Raw genomic sequence first — 21,397 nt, forward strand, 5'->3', positions numbered from 1 at the left:
GAACTTACAGTTGTTTTCACTGTGTCTTTAAAAATTATTTCAGTAGAAAAGTTTTTTTTTAATCCTAAGCTTTTTAAGTAGATGAGAAGTAAATACAATTTATCATAATCATTCAAAGGAAAATAACATTTGGAGACGGCTCCAGCTGCTCTGCATCATGGGAAAACCAGCTCTTCTGTTAGATACAAAAACACAATATATGTACTGACAAGACTATTTGTCTTATGAAGAAACCAAACTATACCACAATTACATAAAAAAATAAGCTTTCGAAAATTTAATAATTCCACTTAACATATTTGTGGAGCACTTCAAGATTAAAAACAAACAAAAAGTACCAAGTTCTGGACATATTTTTATTTGTGTTGCCAAGAATCCATGCAGCTTCTCACTGGAACAGTTGGTCCCAGTCCTTGAATAATGCACGTTAACTCAACACGTGTTTAACTTGTAAATGAGGACAAGTCAGAAAATGGGTGCCATTCCTGTAGACACTGTGTGACATACCAGCGACACTGTGTGTGGGTGTGTGTGCATACACATTGTCTGACATGGTGGTGCTCACTTTGACAGTTTGCGGTCAGAAAAAAAAAAAAACCCTGAAAGAACTCTGTTGTTCCAACTGATGTTCAACTTTCAGGCTTCGTGGGAATGACAGAAAACGTTGTCACAACCACTCAGACCTAAACAGATTATGGTCACTGTCACTCAAGTATTTAAAGTTTCTGATTAAACACAATACACTCAGACTTTTCTTTTTTTTTTTTTTTACAAAACCTTAGTTTATGAAGAAATGTTACAGTACATTAAAACATAACACACAGTCAGTAAACACCCAAAACGAGAAGGCAGTGTAGTGTCTGTTTTTGTTTTTCAAGTGTACCAGATTGTCTTCCCTCAGTGTCATCAAAACCATGACGACACTCAACTATCCCACCAGGATAAAAGAACACGAAATTGTCAATATAACACATCAACGCTTAGAAACACTGTTTTGTGATTTGACTCAGAAACACTTTAGTCTGTTCCTTTCTCTGCAAACATTAAGCAGCACTGAGACAAGGACAAATACTGATTGGATACAAATGATAAATGCCCGAGTCATTACTAAGACCTGAAATCTGCTTTTTACACAAAGGAAAAACAAAGAGCACAATGGAGAAACTTTACATATCAAGATGGAAGTGAGGTTTAAAGACGTAATTCACTTTGGCAAATATGGCCAATATGACTGGTGTGCTAAACGCAAAAGCACTGAATATCATGCTTTAAGTACCTAATGAGAGTTCTTCGTGCAAGTCTGCAAATTCATGCCATGCCATAACTTACTGTGTATGCATGAGGGCATGCTTGTATATTGTGTGTACATGGTCCCTTATCGACATTTATACTCACATAATTTATATCATAAATTACAATAAAACTTTGTAACAAAAGCAAGAAAAGAAAACATGGGGGAAGAAAACAGAACAAAGCATTATAGTGTGGTATGCAATGTCGCAAGTAATAACAAAAAGATATTTAAGTTACGGCATATTCTTGAGTTGAGATTTAATACCATCCAAAATCTTGCAGCTCATGAGAATATTAAATCATTAAAATAAGTGCTAATGACTTAGATGAGAGAAAATATATGCCCTCCTCTCTCCAAAATAAAAAAAGCCCAGCGTTGCCTTCTTTTCCTCTCCATTTGAAAGTCAAGTTATAACTTACATCACTGGATAATCAGGCCATAACATCATGACATCAATTATTCATGACTGATAATGTCGTATCAGCTGTCACCTGACCAATCGAGTGAGTCTCGAGAGTCATTCATTCTGATCGAGAGGTCAGCTGTTTCAGTTTGATGTTCTCCTTTCACCTTTTTTTCTCATCATGTCCGATGACTTTGCGTATCCAGGAGCTGAAGGCAGAGACTTTGGTGTAGACACCAGGCGACTGTTGTGTCCTGCAGGCATGACCCCAGGACGTGACCCCATAAACCACCCAACCCCCTCCCGGACGCTCGCACACCAGCGGACCTCCACTGTCACCACGGCAACTGTCCACACGCCTGTCCGACTGGATGCTGCCGGCGCAGAGCATGCGGCTCGTGAAGGCGCCGTGGAAATGCTGCTGGCAGTGGCGGCGGGGCAGCAGGGAGAGGGGGGCCTGCTGAAGGGTCTTGGAGTATGAGCGACCTGAGAGAAATGAAGAGGTTAGAGTTTAATGTGAGAGGTTTGGAAGAGTGTGTGTGAGCATCTGTGTTTATTAGTGTCAAGGTCAGATACTGGAAGTGAAGACCAGAGGGAATGGCAATGGTTCAAGTGGCAGAAGCCTCAAATCTTATTTTTTTCTGCTGACCTTTATAGTGTCTGCTGCCTTTCAGTCATTGAATATTTGTCTTTTATCTATGCTAGCAGATTGAAATGTCTCCACAAGTGCTGGATGAATTGCCATAATAAAATTTTATGCAGCTATTTAGAGTCCATAAATTGTAATAATTTTAGTGATCCTCTGACTTCTCATATAGCGCCACCATCTGATCAAAATGTTCAATTATTCAGTGAAAAATCTACATCTACATCTACAGTACTCCCTGGACTGGCACCGAATTTTGTTTCAATTTTTATACTGTTTTCAAATTGTCGTGAGATTTGTGGATGTGAAGCACGCAGCTTTCCACATGGGCATGACCTGTTTTGTTCTAAAGTCTGCCTTGCCAGTGGTCAGCAGACTCCACTTGACTCGAGCTTATTTATCACATTCTTACCAAAGGCTCTCTGACGTTCTTCAGGCATTAATGGGCTCTAATTTAGAGATAAATCAATTTCAAGGTTTCTGGCAGAGCATAAGAGAAATCATTTTCTCATTCCATATCTTTTTCTGTGTCTCTTAAAGAAATACTTTCTCTGTATGCTTACTTGGCCTGGGGAGGTTGTAAACAGCAGTTTGCGTCCTCTGATATACACACTGCAGCCGGATGCTTTTTTTAAACAAGGAGCTTCACCCTGTGGCCAAAATATTCAAACTACTAACCAGTAGTGACAAGGACATGATGCTTCCATGGTTTTCCACTCATGAGCACTGCCAGTTGTGTTTGCAGGAACATGCAACCAAGCTGGAGAGAGCCGCTGCTGAAAACTGAACTCAAGCCTCCACGGTGGTGTTTTTTTTTTTTCCTTCCCCTGACTCTCTCCATGACCACACAGTGTTATTTACTATCCATGGCAGCTTAGCAGTGGCATGCATGTGTAAAATTTGCTTGCATGTGCGTGTGTTTGATATCAAAGTGGCAGATAGCCAAGTGCAAACAGCTGTGCAAAGCAGACATTTATCCTCAAGTCAAACAGCCTTTACCCAACATCAGACCCTGTAAACAGTCTGTGTTGTCACCGCGCTTAAGTAAACTAATAAAAACACTCTCTCCCACCCACGAAAACAGATTTCATCCCACATGGATTCCACTGATATTACGGCAGAAAAGACACACAGCCCTCAGTAGGGAGCGCATGTTTCTGCATTAAGTGTGTACTGTGACCTTTCGTAGCCCTTTGTGACTATGTTGCTATGATTAATGACATCAGTATGTAATTTAAAGATCACTAACAGATGTGTGTCTGTGAACGCAGGCGAGTCTATGGACAGATGCAGAGCATGAACTCAAACAAGTGTAATCACGGGTGGAGGATTCTCTTCTATTTTATCTGCAATTTTCAGTTCACGTACAAAATGAGTTACATATGACAGGAATTATATAGTGGTTATGGCGTGTGACTGTTTCATTGTCTGTCAAAATGTACAGTTCACATCACCACAAATAGACCCAGGGTGATATTATTTACTTTTTTACTTCATTACCCTACTGATTTACACTACTGCAAGGTTTATTGATTGTCAAGTGTTTTTACACTTTCAGACACCTGATTTTATCTCATTATTTATTATAGTTATGATTTTTAAAAAACAATCTTTATTTTTCATTTTATTTGATGGACTTTATTCAGTCTGCATTGACTGAAGCCTGACTGGCCCAGGACAAATTGAACATCATGAAAAATATCCCCAGTCATGGAACATATTGGTAAAAACTGTTAATTAACATTAAACTGATGGAAAAGGTGTAAATAGTCCAGTCAACAAATCATCATATATCTGTCTTTTAAATCATCATTTGTTTCTGTATTGCCCTTTATTTAAGGGAATTTAAAGGTGTGAAGGCCCGACATGTTAAAATCATTCTGCATTTATTCATTTTGTGTTGTGATATTATGTTATGTTTTGCACCTCAAGGCCTCCGTATACAGCCCCCCTCTCTCCACACTCACACACACACACACACACACACACACACACACACACACACCCACCTGTGTCACCCCAGCCGGTAATGTGACAGTTGCTGGCTTGTTTGAGCACTCTCTCTTTCCTCACGGGCAGACAGGCGGGAAGGACATGACGGCTGAATGACACACACTCTCCCGGCACCTGGCCCACTGCCCCCGGTGACAGACGAACCAGGGCCAGGTCGTAGTCGTTGCTATGAGAGTGGTAGCTTGGATGGAGGACAATTTGATCAACGCCATACTCCTCTTCGTATTCCTCAGGGACTAGGGAGTGGTAGTCACCCACTCTGACTTTATACTGCTTGGTGCTGTTTCCATACCTGCAGAGAGAAATGGAGGGAAGAATTGAGAGAGGCCACTAGAGAAAGAGGGTGTGTGTGTGTATATAAGCAATCCCACTGCTAATACATAAACCATGAACAATAAAATTACGAGCTCTGGCAGTGGTTACCTCAGCAGTAGATTATGTAGAGCTGGAAAAAGTACAAGTGTGTTACGCTGAGCACACATAAAATCTGCACTAGATGCATATGATTAGTAGAATACATTAAAACCTTATTTCTAAATGTTTAAGGCTTCATAGTGTTATTATCTCAGCAATATTTTTGATATTTGAAGCGTAACCCTTACTTAGACACAGCACAGCATGGGGCAGGGGTTTCATGGGGTTGCCTTATTATGAAGGGTGATAGGTTTTTTCAGTCTTTCAGGCTTTCTTCAGTAATCAGTTGGTATTTTCATTTGACTATTTTTTCCCGAGTTTTCTTGTTGATTTTTGCTCAATCTTGTATTTCCTTTTGTGTCTGTGTTGATGCTTATGAATATTTTATGTTCTTAGTCAGACAGTCCGTCCTGAAAGCTTTTCTCAAGTAACTGATCAGCCATGTGGTCTTTTTTTCTCCACTGTGCCTCCTATCCACCCCCCGCAACATTCTTTAATGCTTTTATACATTCTATCAATTCACTATAAATTATAGCTAAGAAAGGATTTCACACTTCTAGGGGCTAAACACATGAAAACCTGGACACAAGAATGAGAAGGCAGGAATGATAACAGTAAATTTGTCATTGTCTCTGTGTTTATGCATTTAGCTGACTCATAGGCTGACATAATGAAGTGTTTTCTACACTTTCTGTTTACTTGTTGGAGATGTTTGGCCTTTTTGAAATGGAGGAGTGTAAGGCAGGGACAGAGACAGGAGCAAGGTAGAGGGAGGGATGGAATAGGAGGAAGAAGAGAAGAGTGAGAGAGGGAGGCCCTGCCACTGAGCCAAGTCTGTGTGTCCAGTTACAACTGGTAGAGCGTTTCCGGAAAGATCTCCTGACGTGGGAATGCCACAGCGTTCCTGGCAGAGCAGAGACAGTGCTGACCAGTCATCTATGTACAGTACACACACACACACAGGCACACGTTTTGATCTACACTAACTCACCATGTCCGCACAAAGCTAATGAGGATTGGTAGAAAACTAACAGGCTTGATCCTGTCCTTAAGCCATGGAAAAGATCTTGAATGTGACACCTGAGTTACCTTTCACACATTATTGTTGTTGCTAAAAGCAGTTAAAATGTGCTGGAGTTATATTACTGCTGGCAAGCCCCCAGCTGTTCAGCTACAAGGTATAAATAGGTTTAATATGTTGACGACATGTGACCACTGACCTGAGGTCAATTTTTATGAACCCACTAATCAGTAATGGAAGTGTAAGGGATCAGGTAATATGACCGTGTTAGTTACATTTGGTAATTGTACCTTGACATGACATTATAAAATTATCTATGCAAATTAGTACAGGCAGTAGTGCAGAAGCCAACTGGTTGAGGTATTTTTTGTGTATTGTATTAGCATAATACAATATGTGCATGGGTATTTGTTACTTACTGTGTGTGTAAGTGTGTATGTGTATGTGTGTGTGTGTGTGTCACACTCTATTTTCGTTACCATACATGAAAAATGACACTGTGAAGTCGGAAGTCCCTATCTTGGTCTCTGACTTGCATGCAGCAAATTACTTTTCAAAGCTGCCATAGCTGAAGCTCACATCTTGGAGCACGGAGGACGGATATGTGATCATGCAGGTGAGGTAAGCACTTGGTAGGGTGTGACCTTTCTTGTCAGCTTACACTGTTTATGATAACAAGAGTAAAGCTAAAAATATCTTTAATACGTTCTGTCGTTTCCTATGTGTGCTTTTTAGGTATGCACTTTTGTTCACCAGTAAGTAACTGTTATACTAGGTAGAAGTGCGGTGCCAATTTACAGCAGACAGCAGAGTGTTACTATGGTAGGATTGTCTGGCATATCATCAGGATTTCAGCCTGAGACAGTAGGTGAGCATGAACCTCTGTCATCAAGAACACACTAACATATAATTACTTTATTTATATTACTCTATGATTTATTTTCTTTTGTCTATCTGTTAAAGACAGTTTTGGCAACTATAATCCCGAGCATCAGTCATCAGTGAAGCACTGTATGAAAAGTGCTATATAAATGAAGTTTGATTGATTGATTGATACTGTACACTTTTTAAGTGACACTGTTCGTAGATCGTCAGAGTCAAAATCATCATTTCAGTCTGTGAATACACTGGTGGTCAACTGTTTACACTAATCAAGCCAAGAAGTCTTGATTTCAGCAGCACAGCTGTGTGCTTCCTGTGTGTGCCACTTTAAAGTAGAGGATGGAAAAGTCACATGGAAGAGTAGAGGTAACTTTATAAGGAGTACAACTCTGACAGGGAATTGGGCCTGGGAATGGTTTAAGAAATGGAACTGGAAAGGATTTTGCAAATAATGTCTATCTCTTTAATGTGGAAACATCAGGATTTACAGTGGTGGAGCTGCAGGGGCCAACACAGAGTTCTGGTTTTCCTACCAAACCCAAACACTGGAACCTGGTAACACAACCAAAAGATATTGCCCTTACAATTCAGTCTGACAACCTTGATGTACTGTAAAAGTATTAAATGCAGACCCTATGGTTAGTGCCGTCTCAACCCTCAACTTTCTAAGCCCTACACAGAAGTCTCTCTCTGGTCTATTCATTTTCTGTCTTGCTTCAGTCTTTCCGCTGCCCCTCTCTGCTGTATGCATTAGGTGATGGATATCAAGCTTGTGGCGCCATGTGGAGGCCCCCCAGACCAGATGTAGTGAACATGAAGTAACTCTGGCTGCCCCCCCACCACCACCTGCACCACAAACACAGCCAAACCACCATTGATTACAGCTCACTTTGTTGAGGTTCTCAGGCTTCTGTCAGATTTGAATATATTGAGGAAATGAGGAAATTGTGTGGCGGATGTAGTTGAGTTTGGGTCGAGTTCAAACAACAACATTTATAAGTCTGTCTGCAAATGTATGTATACGCACAACCTCATTTCCACAAATAAAGATAAGCGCAAGCGCACAATTCACATAGCGGATGTGCTTGTGTATATATGCATGAGTGTGAGTGGATGTGGGTGTGTGTGTGTGTTTGACCTCTTGAAGCAGTGTGCCGAGGTAAGGACCCAGCAGGAGTCAATGAGAGTCGCTCCACACACCAATCTCCCATCTCCTCGAGAGCCTCGCAAACGAATCGCGGCCTGCCATGGCCATCCACCTCTATGGACATGAACACACGGCCAAGCATGCACACACACACACACACACACACACACACACACACACACACACACACACACACGCACACATAAACACACAGAAGCAATTAGGAAAAGGCACAAATAACTTAAGATGTAAAAACAGACATAAAATCCACACTACAGCATTTTAAGAGGAGCAAATTGCTAAAAAAGGAATGACACTTAACTGTAAAGTCAGCACATGTAGTTATTTCACCTTGATTTGGGAAAAAAAAGAGCCTTAAACAGCCAACATAGCAACAATGTGCATATTCTATCAGAATATGATTTATGAGATTTTTTAGAGGACATTAATCATTAGAATATCTAGCAGAATTAGTTTACTTGCTGTTACGTGAAGTGCAAACTTATGGGAAGCCATCTAGACACTGTACACACACACACACACACACACACAGAAACACACAAACACACATACACACACACAAACAAACACACACACAATACCGAGTATGAAAAACATTTGCAAGCATGTACAGACATGCTGGACATTTCTTTGCTCGTAGCTTCAGATCAGCTGTTTTCTATCTAAGACGTTGACTGGAAAATGTGTCCAAAATTCTTTACTCTATATGTCTCTGGCAGGATTTCTCTGTGCTGTAATTAATCCCTCCTGTCCCTTCCAGCTTACCTCAGAGAGTTTTCTCCTCCTATGATCCGGCGCTGGCGAGTGTGTATGAGCCGCAGACCGCAAATTGAGTTGACAGGATCTGACAGAGACAAAAGAGGAGCCACTTGGATGTGTGTATATGTGAGTATGTGGGATGGTGATGATTGTTAAACCATACATTTAGTCTCAGATGTTGCTCTTATTAAATATTTAGACTGACTGAAAACATAATAATGTTTGAAATTCATCCTTTACTACTATATATGAACCTGAAATAAAGAAAATTAAATCAGATCATTTTGCGTAGCGTGTGTGTGTGTGTGTGTGTATGTATGTATGTATGTATGTTAAAATCTATAAACATAGCTTAAGTTCATTTTCGGAGGATGTCATTTATCACACTGAAGAGGCAAAACACCTTCCTGCACTGGGTAGACTTTCCACAGTATAGTGCATGTGCAGGTAACAGATAGCATCATGCGAGTCTGCCTTGATGTGTGACAGACAGGGTGAAGCAATAACATAGCTCTTACCATTTTACCATCTGGATATATATATATACACACCCACACACACACACACGTACTCACTGAAGTCCTCCTTGCTTTCCTTTCAAAATATCACCTGTTGACTTTTCGTTAGACATTTGTTCCTCATTATTTCTTCTGTGTATACGACATATTGGAACTGTTTGCTAAACACGTTACCTTAATGCTCCCAATAAGTCACAGAAGCGCCACTTGTTTTGAAAGCAACATGAAGTAAAACAGTCCTGACTAACTGACTGACCTTTGACCTCTTTGTAGCTGGGCTGTGAGTCACCATAGTCACAGATGACCCCAGCATCCTCACTGTGGCGACAGTTATGTGTGCCGGGCGCCTGTTTGATGCAGTCAGCTAACGAACGCTCCTCGCCGCTGCACTTCACGTTGTCCACATGGATGGGTCCTGTCCCTTCCCCGAAGTACGCCATCACACGGGCCTTCGCCGAGCCACTGAAGAGGACACACAGATACGAGACAGACACCGACGTTTCATTATTACCATCGCCTTCTAAATGACATTAAACTGAAAAAGAAGTGTCTAAAAATAAGGTCATGTAATTATGTAAGTATGTGTTGCGATTTATTTCTGATATAGCACTTCTCAAAACAAGATGCTCCGAGTGGAGTAATCTGCCCCCTGTGCATTGTTTTTCTAGAGTCTGATTATGAATGTGTAGGATGTGTAGGCCAGATTTAATTATATATTTTTGTTTTGTTGGATTTCGACGTGTCATTCTGTCTTAAATTTTCAACTACTTTGATGATAAAGTATTAGAAAGCGAGATAAATAGCCTTTAATCATTTCACAAATCAAAAATATTCAAGAGTTGAATGTTTGACTGTTTCATCTTGTGTGTGCGCAAGCATATAGGCATTGATGACATGTGAGTGTAGATGTTATGGTTTGACATTCTCAGGCTGTGACGCGAGCCAGGTCACACCACTGTTACCATCTGATAACAACCGTATTTGTATGACCATCTCACCTCTGACTTTAATTAGCACACAGCTAACACACAGAGGCCGGTAGGTGCTGGTTGTGTATGTTGTAACTGTGATTTTAATTAAGATTGATAGATAACAGAGAGTGAGGATCTCATGTTGCGTCCCTGAGGTTTGGTTGATAGCAGGTCTTGTATCCCCGCTCATCCATAGGGAATCTCATGTCTCTTATTGAGACATCTAGTGTTGTATCTGTGTCTCCAATAGCTCCCTGAGCTGTACTTAGCATGCAGAGGGTGAACCTCCAACCTTTGTGCAAATGCAAAGCAGTCTGCTTTGGATACTAACGGCTCCAGGTAGAAATTGAAGCCAGGCATGTTTGCAGGCATCATGTTTCATGTGCTGCCCATTTACCGTGAATAATCTGTAACTTTTTGGATACCTACTTTTCAAAGGATATTTTTGTTGGTGGATCAGTTTTAAATATTGCGACGGAGAAATGGAAAGCCAAGGTGAATGGGGTTGAATAAAGAGGGGCAGGCACAGGTGCTTTTTGGAAAAAAGAGTTTCCAACATGTCTTCGAGCTAAGAACCATCTCTTGCTGTGCCAGCTCTGTAACAGACACACAAGTGTGCTGACATTACAGGTTCTGAATACATTTGCTCATGGTGCAGCACTGTGGAAACAACATAACAAACGACTGGAGGTGGACTAAAAAGTTCTCTCTACCTTCAATTTAATTTTACTTATTATTTTTTTTAAGCTATTATAAATGGTTACTTGGAGGTGAAGTATGAAATAGTCGTACAACCTTCACTTCACATGTTCATTTAGACCATTAGCATTAAATTGTTGCCCAGTTATATTTTGCACTCAGTGTGTCCGTGTTTGTGTGTGAAATTTTGAGTTCTTCTGTTTCTGTCTAACTGTCTGACACTGAATATAATTTCCGTGAAAGTGTGTGTGTGTGTGTATGCAGACATATATGCAGTATATATATTTTCTCATCACCAGAGCAACCTCCAACCCTTAGGGACCTGCTGTGTATGTAATGAGCTCTCATCACACCCTGTGTGAGACACAATGATGATCCTAACATGGCTTTTACACGCCTCCACCACGCTTCGCCTCTCTCTCACGCTTATGCGCTCCAGATGTGGCTTTCATCTACAAACAGATGTGTCAGAGAAATTGGGTGGCTATGGGATGAGTATCCCTTGCCGAGGAGTGATGAGCGAGAAAATGAAGGCAGTTTGTTACGGTACAGTTTTCCCTCGCCATCTCATAGCCATTGTTTTGGAAAACGGGACAATGTCTCAGAGGGAAAACATAATGGGACACAGAGAGGGTGAGATGAGGTAGTTTGCTTCGCCTCGACATGTCTGTCACTGTGAATGTGTCTTTTGCACAATTGGCCTGCCCTTTAATTGGATGTTTATCTTGGCTCTGTGAAAAGGGCACAGCTAAACCCTCTATTAAAAGTAGTTGGCAGTACACCAGAGGCTCATACAAAGTGCTCAGGAACTTGTGCTCAACAATTTTTAAAGATTAATTAATGAAACATTGCTATTTTACTGTAGATTAACCCGAAACTCAAGACGTGTGTGATGAAGTGCAAAGTGGAAACAGAGAAGGACCGAAAGATGGACAGATGAAAGACAGACAGAGAAGGACGGAGGGGATTGTAAGACAGATGCCAAGTCGAAGTGGTGATTGATTTTGCACATGGAGCTGGCAGTCTGGAGTCACTCAAGTGAATATAATGTATAGAGCGATCACATTTCAATAGTACTGAGATTTTTTTTTTCCAAAATTTTACCTCCATTCCAACATCCTGACGTGTTGAAAAGGAAAGGATAAGAAGAAAAGATTTGTAACAGACTCCAAGAAAATATGTAAATACACAAGAGCTGAAACAATTAGTCTATTAATTAATAGGTCAGCTATTTTATTGGTTAATCATTTCTGTAATTTCTGGATGAAAAATGCCAAAAATTCATTGGTACCACTTTCTCAAAAGTGAATATCGGCTGCCTCTCATGACAGTAAACTGAGTATCTTTAGGTTGTTGGACTGTTAGTTGGACAAAAAACAAGGGTGTGTGTGGAATGAGCCACTTCCAACAGCTTTGTCTGCTCATGAGGGGAGCAAAAATTTCATCCTGCACATACTCCATGGAAGTCATCAATGCATCAATGTTTTCAGCATGTTACCCAGAAAAGCAAGTCTGTCAAAGAGACTGCTCCAACACACATGCACATTCATACATACATACATACATACATACATACATACATACATACCTGTATCCCAGCTGTCGACACACCACTTCTGCATCACGGTCAGTCCACCCATCATCGCACACTGTCCCCCACAGACCTGACAGATACAGCTCCACCCGGCCTTCCCTTGGGCTCTCTCCTCCCACAAGCCTTACTGGCAGACCTGAAGATCACACACACACACACAAACAAACACACACACACACACACACACACACACACACACACACACACACACAAACACACAAAATTTAGACCGACAATGCACAGACACACCTTAGTGCCACAGATTTATTTCTCTCTGTAGTTAACCAAAAACCTTTAAGTCTAGAATTACTTGAAGATGCTACACACACACATTCCCTAACAAACCTGATCCTGCAGGCTAACTTGTCTGGTGAATGGGGCATGTGTGCTCATGTTTTCTGCAAAGGAAGTAGCTGCAACACCTGTGAGTTTTCATGCGCGTAACCACTTGTGTGTCCAGAGGGGAGAAATTGTTAAGACTCCTATCACTATGAAAAGCTCATTTATTTTCATTGGCTCTGTTTTTCACACGGTGCCTTCCTTGCTCTTTGTCAAGTGGTATTCAACTCACGATGATAATCAAATCAGTCTGAACAATCCATCATCGTTTGTCTGCACACAGATACCTTTACATGCAAACACACACACGCACACACACTGATCTTGTTTAAGTTAATACTAATGTCTTTTCCACGTGTGGATGTTTTCGGGATCAGGTTACACTCTTGCCAAGTGTCAGGTCAATCTGTGTCTTTATTTGCCTTTGCTTAAGCTGCCAAAGACAGAGAGGGGTTTTAAGAATGACCAAATTTGTTTAAAGTTACATCTTTAAGCTATTGAGTATCCTCTCTGTTGACTGGTTGTTAGGTGAAATGTTTCACGTAAGCAGGAATCCTAGAATAAATCAGCAACAAGTTAGTTAAGCCTGAAATCATTTTCTGCGGCTGAGTTGAGTGACATGCCACATTCAAACATTGTGTGTGGGACATAAGAACTGCAGGAGGGGAAGATTGAGTTAAGTGGAGTTAATTGTGGGAATGTTTACCTCTTACTCTGTCTGCTATCGAGGAAATGCTCATCTTTATCCGTGTTCTTAGAAACACAAATTGTTTTCGTTTTTTTTCCTTCTGTCAAAACACACACATTACATTACTGTTCTGACACAAGCCTAATGTGACAGTCCCTGACAACAGAGAGTGAAAGAGAGGGAGAGAGTTCAAAGCACAGCCTGGCTTATCTGCTTTTGCTCCTTCTCCAAAAACAACACAGACCAATCTGCCTGTGGCATGTTACGGGGGGGGAAAGGGGGGATTTACACACTCACATAAACACTCAAATGGAAGCACACAATGTGCACACAAACTAACACACACAAACATACAAATGCTATGTAGTAATGACATCATTCTCTAGTGGGTGTTTGTGGGGTGAGAGTGTCCCTCAGGCTTTTGCCAAACAATATAATCTACCTAAACCAAAAAAAATGAAAGATTTATTTCGGTCTGCAGTATGTGCTCTCCGCCCAAAACAGCCACACTCCTCTAAACTTACATCACTTAGTATATAAAAAGCATGATGTATCCTTTCTGTGACTTATCAAGCTTATATCTGTTAACTTCAGCTTCAAAACAAATGGCAGAGAAATTGAACATGTTTGCTGCGAAATCTGCGACACAACTGGTACCATCCAGCTCTATCCTTACACATCTTTATTGGTGTCTGGAGGCTATAGACATAAGCTTGATAAATGGTGCTAGCATTCAACCCTTCCTCCCTCTGTCAGTGGTATTAACACCACTCAACCCATACCTGTCTTGTCATATAAAAATGCAGTTTTGGAGAAATGCCAGTCATGTGTTATGTGATGGTGTGACAACATGTTAGCCCACTGATGCCTGGTATTCACGATTTTGTAGTTAGTAACAGGGAAGAAGAGTGGCATGAGGGAGATTTACTTCAGTTTGTTGCAGTAGGTCCATATAATCATGATGAATTTACAAGCGACCCAGTTATTAAGACAGGACAATCCAACCGACAGCTGTGCCTATTAGAGTTAACATGACTTACATCACCCTCTATCCGTCTCTTGGAGAAGGATTTCCTTTTCTAAGAAAGATGAGATCTAATTGACTGCAGGTTCTCTTTGGCAGAGATCGTAGAAACAGATTTCAGATCAGCTGGTTTTATGAAGTGACGGAAATTACATAGAGATTTTCATCATTTGCTTTCTTGCTCCTCTGTGCCTGTAAAGAACTTGTGCAAAGCGGGGCTTCCTCTGGGTTAGATTAAATCAATGACATTTAATCTAACTAATAACACTACTACGAACTTTTCTAATAATAATAATAATGACAACGATAAATTCTCATTCTTATAAAGCACTTTACAAAATAAAAAAATACATATTGCTAATTGGCTAAATACACAGCCCAAACAGAGGTGAAATAAAATATTACTAACAAATGAATAGAAAGAACAATCAGAAATAAAACAGTAAGTAAGTCTAAAATAAAGTGTTATTAAGATTTAGCATAACATGAAGAAGTTGTTTGCCTGATGTAATACAGTTAGTCATTCCAGAGTCAAGGGGCCCAGATGGCGAAGCCTGATAGTTTATATTCTCCATCTAAAGGCCTAAAAGGAACTGCCAGAGGATCGGAGGCGGGACTCAGCTAATATGGGGTTGAAAGGTCAGTAGTAGTCTGGAGCTAATCCCATATGGGCTGGAAAAGTGATTAAAACTCACAACAAAGTCAGCTCTGAAATGCGAGTGCAAACAGTGTCGAGATGCTTAAGTAACGGTTTTATGCACTCTTCTGTTGGCTCTTGAAAGAAATTGGGCATCCTCACGTAATTAAATCTTATGAAGACGACATTGTCTTAAACAGGTCAAAATGACAGCGTCAGTAAGTAGTACTACTGGTAATATGTGTGCGATAATATTGGACAACAGTAAACCAATAAGAGATGAGATTCTAGCGAGAGATCAACTCGGACCTATGATAATGATTTCAGATTTATTGGAATTAACTACAATAACTTTTCAGACATCAACATTTTCAACTTCAAGGTACTGTATGTAAACTGAGGTCGGTGGAATCAAAAGAGAAATCTTGGTAAAATCTGCTCATAAAAATTGAAAACACAGCATGTTTGAGGACTGAACCCTGAGGCACCCCATGAAGCAAAGTGACTGGATGATTTGTATTCAGCAATGAGAGATAGCTAGGAGTGAAACCAATCTAAAACAGCAGCACAGATGCCCAGTTAAAAAATATCAAATAATATCAAAAGTCTTAATATGGACTAAAATAAATGATGGGTACCAGTATTTTAAACCATGTGCTATGGGACCTCTCTCACCCATTTGTGGTTTCTGTGTTATCTGCAACCTTTCAAGTAGGTCTTACAATAAGATAAGATTCTGTCTTACTAGTTGGAAGATTCTCTCCATTGCGCTCAGGGCTGCATGCGATATTAACATCTTCATGGTGTGTGCAGTCATGACTGAGCCACTCCCTCCTGTTGCACAGCAATAGGCTAGGCTCTTTCCCTGTGCAGCTCACATCATCCAAAAGAATGGGACCTGACCCCACCCCAAAGCGTGGGACTGGGGTGATGTCGAGCCCTTCAGAGAGCAGAGTCTCGCCTAACCTGCAAGGCAGACATGTACATGCACATCCACACACAAACAGTTAGGCTGTAATGTGACTTATAAATAAGAAATAAGTGTGTATGTGTATGTGCCTGTCTGGCGGCGTGCACACTTCACATTACCTGTAACCAAGCTGTTGACACACTACTTGTGTGTTAGAGTCTGTCCAGCCGTCATCACACACTGTCCCCCACTGACCACGGTAGAAGACTTCTAAACGTCCCTCGTGGCTCCCAATACCCCCTACCAACCTAACAGCACCGTCTGGAGATACAGACAGACAGACAGACAGACAGACAGACAGAGAGTTAGGTAATGTCCTCGCTCATGAAGATACGTGTGTATTTTATTTTCAAAGCTTTCCATCTGCATTAAACCAGCATTTTCTTTTTTTAAATTAAAGCTAGCAAATTTTCTTACGGCCTTGCATGTTTTAAATGATTGTAACTGATTTGTAATTATTCAGAAAACTACTATGCCTGTTTCTGTACCCACAGTTCAACTCTAAGACTTCTGCCTTTTCACATTGGTCGCCTGACAACACACTAGACTGCTATTCTTGTTTGTGGTGAAACTACACAGAACCTGTCTCCCATTGTTTGCACAGGCTGATCAATAGTTGAACTCTATATTTCCAGTATGCAGTCATCAAAAAGCAGCCTTCCAATGCTTCACAGGTTCCAGGGTGGAGCTCATGTGGAGATAGTGGCATTCTGGCATTTCTTCTCACTTGAAACCAATTTGCCCTACCTTTCTCAAAGCAGATATTTTGACAGGAAATTAACACATGTAACTGATGATGCTAATGAAAGACCTGTTCCATTTAGGTGTACCAGTAAACACAACAACAGCAACTAACTTAAATGGAATGCAGCCATTATTAATGTTATCAGTTACACCTGTGTTTGACTGGTCAAAATGTCTGCTTTGTGAAAGCCCTATTGTCTGCAGCAGCAAAGCCGGAGGGTGCAATGGGTACATGCAAACCACTCCACCATGATAAGGGAGGAATTCCGGGAAGGCCTTCCATATCTCTATATGTAAAATATACGTGCATTTCACTTGCATGTTTTTGTGACTGTTATGGAATACTGATGCTGGGAAGTGTTGGCCTACCTATAAGAGGGTTGCAGGATACTCCTGCATCCTCAGTGTGCAGACAGTTGTGTTCCCCCCATGCACTTTTTGGACACTGCTCCAGCGTGAGCTCATTGCCTGTGCAACGCACCTCATCCAGCCACACGCGGCCCGAACCCTTGCCAAAATATGCCTGGCCCCATGCCTTTGCTACACCGCTACAAAGAGAAGACAAGGCACAGAAGAATAGAAGGTTTGGTTCGCAGTAATACTTATATGATGAAAAACAGATGTACTGACTTACAGATTGCAGGGTGTAGGATGCTGTAGTTGTTTTATTTGAAAATTGAATGGAATAAACCTATTGTTTTTCAAATCTATTATTGAAAATTTTGTTTGCCATGCACATCCCTGCATATGTAAACATTGCAACACCAACAGTGGCATACACCAAAAATGCACACACGAACATTTGCAGAGAGTGTAGTGTTGCTAAATATGCATATCTCTGTGGTGCTAGAATTCATGCAGGAACAATGAGCCTGATTCACTATCTGACCCCCAGATGTTCTTTACTGCTCGCTCCTCTCTCTCTGTGTGTCCAAATGGAAAGAATACTTCTCATACTTTTGGAGACAGAGAGACAGACAGACAACTGGACACCCACATTTACGCATCTCAGCTTCCTACTCTATCTTTTTGTCATGTTTTTTCCCCACTTTCTCATACTCACAATGTACTTCCTTTATGGTAATTATTGGTTTGAATGAATGTGAATACAAACATTAATATCTGTGTGTGCGTGTGTGTGTGTGTGCGTGCGTGGTGCGTGTGCCCCTTCACCTCAGTCCCAGCTGTCGACAAACCACCTCTGCGTCACTGTCATCCCATTGGTCGTCACATATGGAACCCCACTGCCCTGCATGGAAGACCTCAACTGTGCCCTCCGACCCTGACTGACCTCCCACCAGCCGTATAGGGAGCGACACCACTGCACAAGCACAAACACACACATTTACACATTATCTACTAAATGTGGGAACTTTTTTCATTTTAACATATATACTGGGGACACCTGTTTGTACAGTAATAAAATGTCATTAGATTCATGCAAATCTCTGTCTGTCTATAACAGACCTGTGATTCCCCATTCAGTGGGCCTACCTTGCTGTTGGGTGCAGGTAACGGCTGCAACTAGAGAGCACTCCCCTCCATTCCAGGTAGCCTTGGGACACTGGAGGAGGTCTGGCTCTTCTCCCTGGCAATGGACCGCCCTCCAATGGAGTTTGGCCATGCCTGGACGAAACAGGGAAACTGCACGTGCACGACCTGAGGTCCTGGAAGGGGAAGGGGATTAATAAGCAGACAAGTTTGTTTTATTAATTTGAAATACTTTTGATTTGGTCAGACAACTGACATCAAACAGCAAACCCAGTCCAATCTGATACGAGATGTTAAGATGTTTAAAAACGATTTTTAATAACTGTCGCATGGTACTTATTTTATCTAAGTTAATACAGAGCAGCCCATCTCAGAGCAAAAAATTCAGTCAGCCATATTAGCCTGGCAGCAGTAACGTTGAGCCATCTGTATGTTCATGCTCTGCTATTCAGGGGCCAATACGGTCAGCAGTTTTACACCCAACAGCTTTCAGTAACTGGCCGCGTGAAAGTCATCACCAACGATTCCAGCTGACATATGGCTGACATTTGCCCTCTTTCCTTTCCGCTGTGGAGATTCATTGACTCCTGTGTGAATATGCACACACAGACATGCGTTTATGTCAGTGTGCGTGCCATCGCTGTTGTTAGTGTCAACATGTGTAGTAAGTGCACAGAGAGTCTCTGTTCTCCAGGGAAATCAGGCAACACCCCGACTTATGAACACTTTCGATATGTATGATCTGTCCACAGGCTCCCAGCAAATCAGTGGCTCTTCTAGCATGACAGCATCTCATAGTTATAGTGTGTGAGGGGGAGAGAGAGAGAGAGAGAGAGAGAGAGAGAGAGAGAGAAAGAAAGAGAGAGAGCTGGTAACAAGGTAAATAGCTGAGCACTAAAGGTATTTAAATACCACTGGGGAATGGGGGGGTTGGAATGCAAGGGCAACTCAAGAAAGGTACAAAGGCTGTGAAGAGAACAGAATACACAAATGTGTATGTGTTGTGAAACTCTCATACATTCCCAGCAATTTTCCACTTTATACACTTTTACACTTTATACGGTAGACGGCGATGGTAGTTGCGCATGTGTCGGAATACGTGTGTGAGAGGGAGAGGCAGACAGAGAGCACCATATAGTGCATATCTGAGCACATGTGTGCGCAAGTGTGCTCTCTCACCCTTTGCCCAGCTGTCTGCAAACCACTGCAGCGTCTTCGTCCCCCCAGTCATCGCCACAGACAGACCCCCACACTCCTCCCAGATAGACTTCCACCCTGCCATCTAGCTTGGAGCGACCTCCTTGCAGACGCACAGAGCCTAGGATGGAGAAAAGGGTGGGAGAACAATAGGTATATAAAAAATACAGCACATATTAAAAAGGGTGGTGGGGGAGAGTATTGCTATAATGCCCAGTTCCTATCTGCCATACAAATGATTGTATCATTGATTTCAATATTTTGATTCTAGGATCAAAATAGGATTTAGAACTGTGTTTTGAAGATGTTTCCCAGACCTAGATAGACACATAGATAGATACTTTATTAATCCCCTAGGGGAAATTCATGTAAATAATGTTGTTTGTCGCTTGGATAACCTGACTGATTTTTGTGAATCTATTTGAGGAGTTTTAAGGGTGCAAGCCCATCCTGACACACACACACACACACACACACACACACACACACACACACACAAACAAACAAACAAACAAACATATGTACAGGTGGATATTTATGTCATATCATAACTTGCATTAGGGAGAATATCTCATGTGTGGCTATCTTCTTTTAAAAAAGGTGATAAACACAGACGAACACAAACACAGATTGTGTCACTTCCTAAAGGCATGTTGTTGTCCAAATATCTTTATAAACTGGATCAAAGAATGTCAATTCAAAGTATAAATTACCAGAAGATAATTTACCAGTGCTGTGCCAACACACTCCAAGACTAAAAATACCAGGCCCTGCCTGTCTTGTGCCAGATGGAAATCCCACACTCTATTCCTTTCACCACCCTCTGTCTCTCTCTCTCATCAGTCCGAAGATGTAGGACCCACTTTGTCTCCAGTTCTTCATATTAGCAACACTTAGTAGTTCAAGCCCATGTGTATTTGGTGGGTCTTAACAATGTCATGTTCCTCATGTCGAACTATTTTAATATGAAAAGAGAGATATTATTTAGCCTACTCACTTTAATCATGCTGTCAAATCGCTTACACTGTTATTGCCACACACCTGCGCACTCATTACACAGTAAATGTGCTTCGACTTGCCAACTGCACACACAGTCACACCTGGGACACTGAAGGTGTGTCTTGTCTAATTACTGGATTATGGGCCTCCTGAGTTGAACAAAATTTGAGCTAAGTAATTGTTGACACAAATGCACACCGCTGCACAGTTCTCTGCTCCTCATCAGCCCAAATGAAAATGGATACAGCGTAGATAACATGCAACTGTATGTGGCTGAATGATTATATTAGCAACAAATTCGTTCTGGGATTTCAGCTTATACCAGGCTTATTATGTTTTCCTCACATTCCACAGATTCTAAGATTATGAATCCCTACAAAAATACAATATTGCTGCTGGTCAATAGGCCTGCGTGTTTACCTTGTTTACAGTCGCAGTACCCCCAGTCCACTCTGCCTCTGTGGTTCTTGAAAAAGCACCAGGGTCGGATCCTGCCGTCCGGGTTGCGACAGTGGTTGTGCTCTCCTATTCCTTTGCCCGGGTAGCGCTCCTTGAAGCCGGCCACCTCGGTCCAGTTCATGCACCGGGCGCCGGACTCGGTGACGTCTATCGCTCCCCGGTAAAAACCGTCTTTCCCACGGCTCTGGACGCAGTCGGTGAACGGCAGGATGAATGAAGGCACGCTGCTGGAATAACAGCAGCCGCTAATCGCGACTGTTAGAGCAAGAAATGCCAAATTCATGTTAGGTCTCTGACTGTAAGCAGTCGATGACGGGAGAGATTTCAGTAGCTTCTATCATCAGCTGAGGAGACGGTTTCCAGTCAGCCTCATCGCCCTGCTGTGGGACGAGAGTGAGAACCGAGAAAGGAACAACGAGGATCAATGAAAGTCCTATGTGCGTCGGACAGGCAGCCCCCTAACGAAA

At 41.6% G+C, this 21,397-nt stretch overlaps 1 protein-coding gene across 1 annotated transcript; it reads right to left on the bottom strand.

Annotated features, from left to right (window-relative positions):
* Nucleotides 1–337: 337 nt before the first annotated feature.
* On the bottom strand, nt 338–21,372 carry prss12 (serine protease 12). The gene is made up of 13 exons (XM_056367420.1): nt 20,892–21,372; nt 19,455–19,593; nt 18,279–18,451; nt 17,958–18,105; nt 17,154–17,332; nt 16,160–16,301; nt 15,816–16,036; nt 12,377–12,518; nt 9,375–9,580; nt 8,607–8,685; nt 7,812–7,934; nt 4,353–4,648; nt 338–2,183 (listed from the first exon to the last, which is right to left on the bottom strand). Exons 1-13 carry the CDS (start codon nt 21,211–21,213, stop codon nt 1,861–1,863), a joined length of 2,493 nt encoding a protein of 830 aa, XP_056223395.1. The 5' UTR covers nt 21,214–21,372; the 3' UTR covers nt 338–1,860.
* Between the last annotated feature and the right edge of the window lie 25 nt (nt 21,373–21,397).

The sequence above is a fragment of the Seriola aureovittata genome, chromosome 3, assembly GCF_021018895.1.
Source record: "Seriola aureovittata isolate HTS-2021-v1 ecotype China chromosome 3, ASM2101889v1, whole genome shotgun sequence".
In the NCBI taxonomy this organism is placed as follows: domain Eukaryota; kingdom Metazoa; phylum Chordata; class Actinopteri; order Carangiformes; family Carangidae; genus Seriola; species Seriola aureovittata.